General features: G+C 50.7%; 1 protein-coding gene across 1 annotated transcript in view; it reads right to left on the bottom strand.

Moving 5' to 3' along the window:
• LRP2BP (LRP2 binding protein) overlaps nt 1-7,392 on the bottom strand; it is a 27,193-nt gene extending 19,801 nt beyond the window's left edge. The window contains exons 1-3 of the mRNA XM_026648154.1: nt 7,299-7,392; nt 6,901-7,043; nt 1,273-1,385 (exon numbers count right to left, since the gene is read on the bottom strand). Of these exons, the coding sequence (XP_026503939.1) occupies nt 1,273-1,385; nt 6,901-7,015 (228 nt within the window). The 5' untranslated portion in view covers nt 7,016-7,043; nt 7,299-7,392. The remainder of the gene's footprint in view (nt 1-1,272; nt 1,386-6,900; nt 7,044-7,298) is intronic.
• Nucleotides 7,393-12,918: the final 5,526 nt, after the last annotated feature.

The raw sequence follows: 12,918 nt of genomic DNA on the forward strand, positions 1-12,918 counted from the left end.
GCGGCCACTGGGAGCCGCGATTGGCCGAACCTGCGGACGCGGCAGGTAAACAAACCGGCCCGGGCCACCAGGGGCTTTCCCTGCACAATCAGCGGAACAAGTTTGGGAAGTATTGGCCTAACTCATTCCCACAAGAAACACCTTAGATACCTAAACTGCCTGACTCCAGGAGCTGGTTTCCATTCATGGACTGCTAAGCAGAGATAGGTGCTTCCTTATAGCCTGGACTTGGGTGCCACTCTCCAAGAGGGGGACTAAGCACCCACTCCTCTCATTGGCATCTCCCACTGCTTCGTTTAGGTGGCTTCCCACCTAGCATGCTGTTTTTTGTGGATTGCATTCTAAGGTGCCCATCTCTTCCCCCTTCATTGTATAGGGAGCTTAGGCACCTAACTTGACTTTTAAAATCACAGTGTTGCTCCTATGATTTTTCTAGGTGCCAGGATGCTCAGCATTGCAACACCTAAGTCCCTTTATAATCCCACCCCAATTGGAAGCAGGAAGCAGGCTGCAGGTACAGAGACAGAAACCATCCTCCACTCTTCGATTGACCATAGAAAGAGAGGAACTGAGAATGCAGAGCCATATCCCTTTATATAACCTTACACTGAACAGAGTGTTACAAAACAGCACTTGCATGTCTCTCAACAGGCATAGCTTTAAAAGAGATTTCTGAATTTTGCAGCAGCAAGAGGTGCCAGAGCAGTCAATGACATTATGCAGAGACCACCTCAAAGATGTGAGTATTAGCATGTGTCTAGATATGAAGATCTGGTTAAGACTACACTTCAATATACAACATGGATATCTAAGCTCCAGTTAGCCAAGGAACAGTCTAATATTCCACTAGATGGGTCCAATCTTACTCCCACTGAAGTCAATAAGTGTTTTGCCACTCACTTCAGTGAGTACAGGAATGGCCCCAATAATTCTGCTCTCTATGCAGTCAGCAGGACTTCTGGCAATGACTACAGTCAGAAGCACTAAACCCAATTTCTCAAATTTGAGAATATTTGAAATAATAATGTATCTGTAATTTTATCCTTCTCCTACCCTGCCTCTCTGGGTCTCATTCTTTCTCAGGGAATCATGCTTCCCACAGTTGCTCCATAATTCTTGTTTGATTCGGATTTTTTTATTTTTTACTTATTTCACTTTGTATGTATCTTCTTTTGTAACATTTTCTAGTATTACCTCTTTTTCCATGTGGAAATTGTACTGAAAAGTGTCAGTTTTATAAAATGTTCTAAAAAGTAAATAGTAAAGTACAACCTCTTCAAAGTACAGCTGCCCTTGTAGAAAATATGCCAGAGGATCTCCATCTATGATCCTCTTCGCCAACAGCTCCTCTGCCCTTGCAAACAAAGCGGTATGGCTATAGTTCCCTGCTAAAAACAGATATATATTTGTCTAATCACAAGAAACAGAATAATATTGTAAGTACACTATTACACTGAAGTTGTAATAGTTCTTTTTTTACCCTGACAGACATCATTAAGATGTTCCCTTTTTGTTGCATGCTCCATAGACTCAGCTAAAACAGATCAGTGTTTTATACTGGAGGAAAAAATCTACAATAAAGATAATTAAACCTTTATGAAACAGTTTACTTTGCCATAAAAATGTTATATGTATTTGTATGATGAAAACCTGATCTCAGTTGGTGGAAAACCAGAATACAAATAACAGTTCCCTTATACAAAGATTATCCACACTGGAAACGTGAATTGCTAATGTTTAGAACAGTTTAAGATCTAAGCTAAACAACTGAAAATATCAACGGATTTAAAGATGATGAAAACTCCTTTCAAAACTGGCAGCCAAATCAGGGAATATTACTTTAAGCCCCGATCTTGCAATCTGGTGCATGGGCTTCACACAGGCACAACGGTCCACCTATTTACAATGACTTGCAGGAGCTGGGCCTTACAGGAAGGAGAGACATTGTTTCATACGCTAGGGCAGTGTTTCCCAAACTTGGGACGCCGCTTGTTTAGGGAAAGCCCCTGGCGGGCCGGGCCGGTTTGTTTACCTGCCGCGTCCGCAGGTCCGGCCGATCGCGGCTCCCACTGGCCGCGGTTCGCCGCTGCAGGCCAATGGGAGCTGCTAGAAGCGACGGCCAGTATGTCCCTCGGCCCGCGCCGCTTCCCACAGCCCCCATTGGCCTGGAGCAGCGAACCGCGGCCAGTGGGAGCCGCGATCGGCCGGACCTGCGGACGCGGCAGGTAAACAAACCGGCCCGGCCCGCCAGGGGCTTTCCCTACACAAGCGGCGTCCCAAGTTTGGGAAACACTGTGCTAGGGCATGGGCTACCTAAGTGGCTGACCTGATTTAGATGCCTAACTCCAGGAGAAAGTCTGCAGCTGGGTAACCCAAGCAGAGGGAAGTGGCCCACCAGCCAGGTGTACCAGGTCAGCTGCATACTTGCCTATGCCCCCTTCTCAGCATTTCTCTCCTGGCTAACTTACCTGACTCCCCACTCAGCTGGCTGGCTTTTGAAAATTGCTTCCTTAGGGGACTCTCTCAATATATTTTATGGGGTGCCTAGCTCAAGGCTGAAAATTCTCCTGGGACACAGCGTAGGGGGCTAAGTGTTGCAATGCCTAAGTATCACTGAGGATCTGAGCCAAAGTCACTTTGAAAATGAGACTCAAGGGCCAGATTTTCAAAGGTATTTATATGCTTAAACATACGGATATGCACCTTGTGGGCTTTTAAGGGTCTAACAAGTTACTCACTTAAGTCCTATTTAAATCAACAGGAATTAAGTGTCCACCTGCTTGGGCACTTTAGGAAATCACATTAGGGGCCTATCTGTATCTTCATGAGCCTAAATACCTTTGAAAATCTGATCCTTTGGCCAGGGCCGGCTCCAGGTTTTTTGCCACCCCAAGCAAAAAAAAAAAAAAAAGCCGGAGTGCCGCCCCTTGAAAAGGGCTGCCCCCAAAGGGCCAAAATGCCACCCCTTGAAAAGTGCCGCCCCAAGCACATGCTTGGAACGCTGGTGCCTAGAGCCGGCCCTGCCTTTGGCAATTAAGTTACTTAGCTGCTTTTGAAAATTCTTCCCCAGGTTTGCCACTGACTTGCTATATGACCTTGGGTAAGTCATTTCATTTCTGTGAAGTCTATGTCTAATATGGGAGTGATGATAACACCAGGATTATTTTGAGACTGCACTTAAAAAGCATTTTGAATTTGTCAGGTGAAAAGGGCTATACAAGTGCAAAAAATATTTTTATTAATAAAATCTCAGCCACAATACTCTTATTAGTGCCTTTTAGGATTTTTTTTCCAACTGAGTGAGATTTTTTTCTGATCATAGTAACATTTTGTGAACAAGCTGAACTTTTAATCAATTACATTTCACTTTACTAATTATAATGGTGAAATCTCTATTTCTGACTTAACAGAAAATGGAAGAATCAGTAGAATCAGAGAACAGGAAGGGAACAACAAAGAATGAGAGGCAGCAAGAACAATACAACTAGCAAAGGGAAAAAGAGGAGCTAAGTTAACGTGCTTAAAAATGGGAAGAAGAGGGACCACATCAAACTGGAGCAGGAAAAGCGAGGGGAAAAAAAAGAAATAGGAAGCTCGGACAATGAAAAAATGGCTCTATTCCCCTTGAATATTCTGCCCCATTTAACTATTTCCAGAACCTTCATATTTTCTGCAAGCATTTAAAGTAAAATGGGGGAACAAACTCACCCCAACATTGCCAAGCTAAAAGTCTTCAAGAACTGTCGGGCCTGCTTAAGTTTATGAGATTGGCTTAAAAATCATGAGACTTTAAAAAGCAATACACTTTGTGTTCTTTTTATTTGATATATTGGTTCTGATCCTTAAGGCAATACTCAATTCAAGTTACCACGCTTTTCCCTGCAATCATGAGGTCTATACATTTTTTTTTTTCAAATGAAGGCTGAAACTCTCCACTCCAGATTGAGGGGTTGAGGGTAATCTGCTGGCAGGCTGCGTGTGGCCCGGGGGGCTGCAGGTTGCCCACCACTGGAATAGACACACAAGGAGTACAAGAAAGGTTATGCAGGAAACCATAAACTGGCATTTCCTAACTTTTGAGTGCTTGACTTTGCAACCTACATAATGTTCCTTTAATGTCATGTATTTGTATGTATTATATCAGTGGTCACCAACTCGTCGATCACTATCGACTGGTCGATCTTGGGGATTCTCCCAGTTGAGCGCAATCTACGGCGGTGCAGCAGGGCTGCTGCTAAGGTAGGCTCCCTGCCTGCTGGGGCCACACACCACTCCCAGAAGCAGCCAGCATGCCCCTGCAGCCCTGTGGGGAGGGACAGGGGTCTCTGCGTGCTGCTCCTGCCTGCAATCACTGCCCCCGCAGCTCCCATTAGCCGGGAATGGGGAAGTGTGGCCAATGGGAGCTTTGAGAGAGGGGCAGCATTAGGGTGATCAGATAGCAAGTGTGAAAAATCGGGACGGGGTGGGTGATAAGTGCCTATATAAGAAAAAGCCCCAGAAATCGGGACTGGCCCTATAAAATCGGGACATCTGGTCACCCTAGGCAGCATGCAGAGCCACGTGCCCCCCGACCTTCCAGGGGCTGCAGAGGCACATTGGCCCCTTCCGGGAGCGGCGTGGGGCCAGGGCAGGCAGGGAGCTTGCCTCAGCCTCACTGTGCCGCCACCCGGGAGCTGTCCATGGTAAGTGCTGCCCAGCAGGAGGCTGCACCCCAGCCCTGAGCCCCCTCCCGGAGCCAGCACTCCATACCTCCTCCTGCACCCCAACCCCCTGCTCCAGCCCTGATCCCCCTCCCAGAGCCAGCCCCCCACATCCCCGCCAGCACCCAAACACCGTCCCAGAATTTGCACCCCATACTCCCTCCTGCACCCAAACACCCTCCCAGAGCTTGCATCCATCACCCCCTCCTGCATCCCAACCCCCTGCCCCAGGCTCAGCTCAGAGCCTCCTCCCACACTGCGAACCCCTTGGCTCCAGCCCAGAGCCCACACCCCCTCCCGAACCCCTGCCCCAGCCTGGTGGAAGTGAGTGAGGGTGGGGGAGAGCGAGCGACGGAGAGAGGGGGGGATGGAGTGAGTGGGGCGGGACTTTGGGGAAGGGGCAGGACCTCGGGGAAGGGGTGGGGTAGATCCTGGGTTGCCCTTAAATTCAAAAAGGGATCTTGGGCGTAAAAAGTTGGAGACCACTGTACTATACAGAGGTTGACTTTGTGCTTTAGTGAATATTACCACTGATTTCTGTTTCACGTCAGTCAACATTAATCTGGTCAACATTAATCTCTATCGACAATAAAGTCTCATGTTCCTCAACACTGTAGGTGATGAAATCAAGGTTAATCAAGGATCTGAGCCACTTGATGCTTTAGTGAAGATGCTACTACACCAACGGGAGAGCTTCTCCCATCAATTTAGTTAATCCAAATCCCCAGAACCTGGTCTACCCTACAGAGTTAGGTCGACGTAAGGCAGCTTATGTTGACCTAACTCTGTAAGCATCTACACTACAATGTTGCTCCCGCCAATGTAAGTCGCCCACTACACCAACCTAATAACTCCACCTCCACAAGAGGCGTAGTGCTTAGGAGGATGTAATTAAGTCAATGCAATGTCTGTGTAGATAGATACTGTTGCTTACATCACCCGTTCCTGCCTTTGACAGCCTTAACTGTCAGCCCTGCAGCCTTGGCGCTGACCGCTGGACAGGGGTGTAGCTATGGGTAGCTTCGGCCCACCCGCTTAGCATCCAGGCCCACCGCCCCACCAGCCCTGGCTCTGCTCCGGCCCCAGCACGAGCCCCACCTAGACCTGGAGGACGCCTCGCACATATCCAGCCTGACTGGAGTGGGGAAGGGGGGACAGCAGCGGCACAGCAGAGGGGTGCCTGACGAGCACCGTGCACACGTTGCAGCTGGAGGAGGCTGGCTGGCTGGCCTGCCCAGCAGTGGCGATCATCAAAAAATGTAGGCCTGCTGCCTCGGGGAGATGGGCCTGGCGTGGGGGGGTGCAACGGGGACTGGTGCTGGAAGCCGTGCACACTGGAGAGCGGCGTCTCCTCCCAGAGCTAGGTGCATGCACGGGGCTCTGTGGGACCCTGGCCAGAGTATCCATCGCCCCCCGCAAGGCCGGCTGGATTGGAGAGGGTGGTTGGAGGCAGGCCCCCCGATCCTTTCTGCCTCCCCTCTCCCATCATTGCCACCACCCGAAGTCGGGGCCCACCCAAATGTCCCATGCTAGCTACACCACTGCTGCTGGAGCCCCGCCACTCCGGAGCTGTCAGCTTCAGCAATCATCCCAGGGTGGCGGGGCTCTGGCAGTCAACCCTGCACCTGGCTGATAGCTCAGGATGTCAGCCCCCCACAATGTCCTATTTAAGTCAGTGCAAGCACTCCTGGTGAGGACGCGCTCCACTGGCAGGAGGATGGCGTGGACATGAACAGCCAATTTAATTACTGCATTGGCTGTAGGTTGACCTAATTTAAGCTGACAATTTTATAGTGTAGACAAGCCACATGAGGTGGTAGCTATGTCCACGGGAGAAGCGCTTCTATTAACATAGTGCTGTCTACAAGGGAGGGAGGCGGAAGGTCGGTATAACTATGTTGCTACGGGGTGGATTTTTCACACTCTGAAGTGGCATAGTTATCCCGATATAGAGCTCTAGTGTAGACCTTGGGTAAGATCCACCAGCAAGTCACTGGGAGACTGAGGATCGGACTCCAGGAGTCCTGTCTCCCAGACCTTTGTGCCCAGCTGTGGGCTGGCTGGACCCTGGTAAACACGCTGCCACTGAGTGGCGCCTGGGCATCTGCTGGGCTAGGGCGCTAGTGCAAAGAAAGCAGCGGCCGCGGGGCACTGACTGGAGCAGCAGCTCCCAGCACGAATGGGGGGTGCGGGTCTTTACCTATCTCCGCCCCTTGCTGCTTGTTCAGCTCGGAGTCGCTGAAGGTCCTGGAGATGGTCTGCAGGACAGGCTCGGAGCTGCGCCTCCGGGGCAGCGCTTCGCTGCTCAGCTTCATCTCGCCCCCAGCAGCTGCGCCGCCTCCCCTGCAACATAAAACGGGCACCACCGGTAACGCTGCCCCCGGCGGGGCGACAAACTGCCCCCTCCCGCTCCCCCGGCTCGCTGCGCCGCCTGCAGAGCCGCCCCCTGCACGTCCCGGCACCGCAGGGAAGGTGCCAGGCTGTCCCGCGGCCGAGGACCGCGCTGCGCGCTAGGGCCCCTCGGAGCCCGGCACCCCCAGGCGGGGCCCGTCTCGGAGCCTGCGGGGTGTCGCGCGCGGCTGCCCGTGTGTGACTCACTATGTCCGCCGCGGGGGCCCATCCCAGCCGCCGCCCGCCCGGCTCCCCTCGCGCCTCCCAGTGACTCCGGCCGCTTCCCGTTGCCAGGTAACGATTATCGCCCCGGGTGGCCGCGAGCTCCGTGCGCCTCGCAGCCGCCGGACGCCCCCGCGCGCCCCCTGGTGGTGCTGAGCTGCCAGCGTGGGGGGCTGCTGGACGGGCTGGAGCCTGGCGTGAGCACGCCAGTGACAACGCTCCGGGGGCGGGGAGGGTCGGACCCCGCCCCCTCGCGGCTCTGCCCTGCGCTCGCCCCAAACCAGGGTTCACGGGGGGAGAGTGACTCACCAGATTCAGCCCACCTGACAGGACGGACAGACAGGGCCCCTGCTGGGGGGGAGGGGCCCTCTGCCGATCTGAGGGGAGCAGCACAGACTACCAGGCAGAGCCCCCCAGCTGGGCCGAGCTGAGGGGCCCCTGCCCAGAGTCTCTCCCCAGAAGGGTGCTAGGGGGTTGGCTGGTTGCCAGTGCATGCGGCAGATCACATGTGGGTGGGAGGCTGGATGGGAGGAATGTTGATGTGATGCACAGCCACACCTTACCTTGTGGGGCCTGATCCGTAGGGAAGGAAAGGGTGGAGAGCCCACCCAGGTGTCAGTGGATGTAGTGAATGGTATTGCATCGCTAAGCAGTAGAGATTTTAATTTTATGTATTAAAAAGTTGACTGATAACCAAACAATGCAGGTAGCGGGAAGCAAGGAGAGGGCCTGGGGGATGAGAAAAGTTCTCTCCTTATGGGAGAAAGTGAAAATGGGTTTAGCTGCTTAACAAATACCCAAGGTTGTAAAGAAAAAGGTTAAGAGGCACTGTGGTCTTTGTTCACAGAGCTGCTATGGATGGTCTGGTAGTGCTGACATAGTGAGTCCTCTGTCCAGTTACAGTTGCCAGCGATGCAGTGACCTATTGGCTATATTGTAGGTTTCATGCTAAATTGTCATCTTTGCAGATTATGTTCCTATTCCACTTCTATATTCAGGGGCCTTGGAACATTTTTTCTAGTGGGGATGCTGAAAGCAGAAACCATGTATTTGGTTGTTATTACTACTTCAAGCCAGGGGGTGCTGCCGCTCCCCTAGTTCCAGCACCCTGTCTGTATTAAAGATGAGAGCAGCTGTATGGATATGTTTGCATTGCAATATAAACCTAGGTTCACACTCAGCCTCAAGCTTACTTCCCCTTCCATCTACACACAATAAATCATGCTAACCCAGGGCCCTTGGTCCCAGGAGCCTGTGGGAATGGAGGGTCAGAGCCCAAGTCAAGCCATGACTCAGGTATGAACCCTATTGCTTTGCAGTGTAGATACAGCCCCGCTTGACTTGCGTCCTAGGAGTCTGCCAGAAGTATTCCAGAACATAGGTGCCGACTCTGTGGGTGCTCTGGGACTGGAGCACACACGGGGAAAAATTAGTGGGTACTCTGCACCCACCGGCAGCCAAGCTCCCCTCCCCGCCTCACCTCACCTCCACCTCTGCCTCCTCCCCTGAGCGCACCGCGTCCCTGCTTCTCCACCTACCTCCCAGCGCTTGCCACCGCAAAACAGCTGTTTCGCGGCGTAATAAGCTCTGGAAGGGATGGAGAGGAGCAGGAACGTGGCGCACTCAGGGGCGGAGACGGGGCCGGGGCGGGGATTTGGGGAAGGGGTTGGAATAGGGGCAGGGAGGGGGTGGAGTCGGGGCAGGGCCAGGGGCAGAGAGGGGTCGAGCACCCACCGGCGCCAGCAGAAGTCAGCGCCTATGTCCCACAATCCTATGCGCCTACTTCCTTAGTCCTCTCTATCCCCAAAATCTCTAGTCTAGTCAATTGAAAATGGAAGCCACTTCCCCTTGGCATACAGCAGCAGCTCAGTGAGTTGCCATTAACCCTTCCATTGTCTCCTAATCACTGAGCTGCAAAAACACCATTGAAGAGCCGCCTGCATTTTCAGTGGAGACCAAACAGAACAAGCATACCGCCTCTTGGTCACGGGAGCACAGCCAGATTTTGGTGAATTTCTGTTGCAAGGCCAGTAAAACTGTGGACTATAGCAAAAATACCAGAATGACCACATGTACCAGCAGATAGCTAAAAAGCTGGTAGCCTTTAAAATTTTCCAGAGTGGTGACCAGTGCAGGGCAGTGGCGTAGCCAGGTGGAGGGAAGAGGGGGAGCAAAAAAAAAAGGTGCCACCCGCTGCGGCGCTTTTACTGACGGGGCGGTGCTCTGGGTCTTCAGCGGCACCTCGGCGGCGGGACCTTCACTCCACAGGTCTTCGGCGGCATTTTGGTGATGAAGCTTCAGTGCCGCCGAAGACACCCGAAGCGAGTGAAGGTCCCACCACTGAAGTGCCGCTGAAGACCTGGAGCGCCACCCAGTCAGTAAAAGTGCCGCAGCGGGTGGCGTCTTTTTTCCCCACTCCCGGGTGAGTAAAAATTAAAAAGGCGCCACTTGTGCTCGGTGGGGGAGCGGCTGCTCCCCCGCTCTCCCCAGCTACGCTACTGGTGCAGGGAGCAGATTAAATGGCTCAAGAGTAAGTACAAGAAGAACAGAAACCAGAACCACACCTCAGGCAATTCAGCAACTTCATGCCTGATTTATGAGGGGTTTAACCAGGTGCTGGGCACTGCGCCCAGCATAGAGCTAACTGTGGTCAGCCAGGATGGTGCCTTCTGTCCCCTGAATCCAGCAAGGGAACTGATGCGACCCCTCAGCAGGCTCCAAGTGAGGAGCATGAAGTGACTGTTTATTAAACTAGTCCAGAGCAGGCTGTGGGACAGGATCAACACCAAATTCTGGGTACATACTCAGAGGAACTGTTTGATGCTCCCACCCCCAAGGAACACCCCACTGCCAAGCCTGCAGCAAATCCAGAGAAGACAGAAGCCATCCCTGAGCCCGGTAAGTTTCAAAGTTTATTACTACAATAATGGGAGGGTTTTCTACTGTAAGGACCAATGCAACAATTATGAGAAGGCCCAGCTACCGGTGTGTATCTGCTAATGGCGGATTGTATCCCTGAGTCTTGGTGTCCCCCTCCCTTGCCGTTGTGGAAGCAGAGAAAGAACTGACAGAAAGGAACTGCAATGCATGACAGTTAGTTAGCAAGAGTCAGGCTAACTGTAACCCTGATAACGCGAGATTTGTAGAAGCGAGGATTGTGTGAGGCGGGTGAGAAAGAACTGTGTGAGAAGTTATTGTGACCTTGTATAGATAAGGTGTAGAAGACCTTGTGTAGATAAGGTATAGAAAATATTGTATGTTGGCAAGAGTCAAAACAAGTAAGGAATTAAGATATCAAGATGGCCTATGTATAACAAAATGCAGCTGTCCCTCATTATTTCTGTAATGAAAGGTATAAATGCTTGCTGTAATTAGGTACCAGAGAGGGAGACCTGCTTAGCTCTCTCCCTCTGCACAATTGTGAGAGTTAATAAAGCATCTGACTTGCTGTACCCAAACAAAAAGTGAGAACTCAGTTTTTCTCCGACACCCCCTTCCCACCACATGGAGTTCCACATCCCTGAGCGATGCCATTATACCGACCTAAGCACCAGTGTAGACAGTACTAGCTCTCCCGGCAATATAGCTACCGCCTCTTGTGGAGATGAAGTTATTAAGCCTATAGGATAGCTCTCTCCCATCGGTTTAGAGCAACTTACCTTACTCATGTTCTCTTAGAGGAGGGCAAACTGTGGACACACGAGTCCCATCAATGGCACTGGTGCAGTTAGGAAACCTCATTCTCTCAAAGCCAGCAGTTACCTCAGGAATATCTTTAATGCCTGCCACCTTAGGGTAAACCACACACCTGATAGCTTCAAAAACCTTGTCTGTCACTTTACCCACAGTTGACTTTCCTACACCAAACTGGTTGACAACAGAAGTCTGAGGTGGCCAGTTTCCAGACGGTTACAGCAGCCTGCTTGTGGACAGGCAAGGGTGCCCTCAAGTGTGTGTCTTTACACTGGAGAGTTAGGGTAAGCTACTCACAAAGATCCAGAAATGTGTCTTTCTTCATGCAAAAGTTCTAGACCCACTGCTAGTCATCCCGTTGCTAGCCATTTGCATGACAGTTTGATCTCACCAGTCTGTGCTTGTGGTCCTGTGCCAGAAGTGCTGATCTATGTAGGGGGCATCAGCAGCTATGATCATTGTACCGAGCAGCATCTGCCAGTGCAAGTCTCCATGCCACAATACTCTTCCTCCTCTGCCTACTCCTCCTCTTCCTCCATCATGAAATCCACCTTTGATAGGACAGAAAATGCCACCAAAATGTCCACTAGCACCTCACGGAAGCTCTGCCCATTTCATGACACAGCAGTGAAAGCACAAGCAAGAGAAGTTATTCAAAAGGTGCTTCTCTGGGAGCACACAGACCAAAATGATTGCTTAGCAGGCCATTCAAACTTCCCGTAACATCGAGGGTGGGCAGTAAAGCTTTTTTTCGTGCAGTGCCTCACAGTCAAAGAGCTAGAGCAACCACATTTTGGGAGGGTGCTAGGGGCTCTGGAATATGGTTGGTTTGACTCAGGTCAGCATGCTGCAGTGTGCATGACGGCCCCAGATTTGAGCCTGGGTTAGAAAAGTCTCTTAATGTAGAGTTAAGAATCAACGTAGATGCTCAAGCCCAGAGTTCTCTAACACGGGTCAGCTTACTCGAGTACCACTAAGCCTGGACTTACATTGCAGTGTAGAAAAAACCTGTGTGACCTGTGGAGCATCAAGAGTTTGGTATTCTCCTTCCTAGGCTTGCCTAACTGACCTTTAGACACACTAAGTTATTTATTTGCTATCTCAGAGGTAAGCAGCCCAATGTATTGGATCATTGAGAAGGTCTCTTGGTAGCTTGATGTTCTGTTTCTAAATAAATCCATTCACTTTGTGGAACTAAAGCTCCATTGTATCTTGAGGTTTTGGTAACACTGACAAATGAGTCAAGGTTTGCTCTTTGTTTATGATGTCACCTGAATCTCTTTGTTGATTTATAGTCCTTACTGTATGTAGATACTATTTATAAAACGAGCATTATAAAAGGAGGTATTAAATTGTCTGACAGAGATTCCAACGATACTGGTAACCAGTGTAACTGCATATGTAAATACTTATTTGCAGTGTATTTAAATATTCTAGCCAAGTCATTGGGTCATTACTCCTATGAAAAGGCAGAGATAAAAATGGTGGGAAAATTGTTTTAAGATGTTTTCCCTCTGGTTTTTTTTTTTATAATATATTTTTCCAGTGATTAAAAACTGCAAGCTTTGAAAGTATGATTGGGGGAAAATTACATCTGAAGCCCAGGGGCGAACTTTGTAATGGCAGCGCTTTAATGTGGCTCATGTAGTCGTGGTACAGCGCTGGGCTCTCTCTAAAAAACCCACCTTCACGAGTGGCGTAGCTACCAGTGCTGGGAGCACTGTCTACACTGGCACTTTACAGCGCTGAAACTTGCAGCGCTCAGTGGGGTGTTTTTTCACACCCCTGAGCAAGAAAGTTGCAGTGCTGTAAAGTGCCAGTGTAGACAAGCCCTTAAGATGGAAAGAGTGGCTCCGCCCCCACCCATCCAGGAGGGCTATCAAAATTAAGTGGGCCATTGTAGGACAAAAGC

Source organism: Terrapene carolina, unplaced genomic scaffold (genome assembly GCF_002925995.2).
Source record: "Terrapene carolina triunguis isolate 2854851 unplaced genomic scaffold, T_m_triunguis-2.0 Scaffold66, whole genome shotgun sequence".
Lineage (NCBI taxonomy): Eukaryota > Metazoa > Chordata > Testudines > Emydidae > Terrapene > Terrapene triunguis.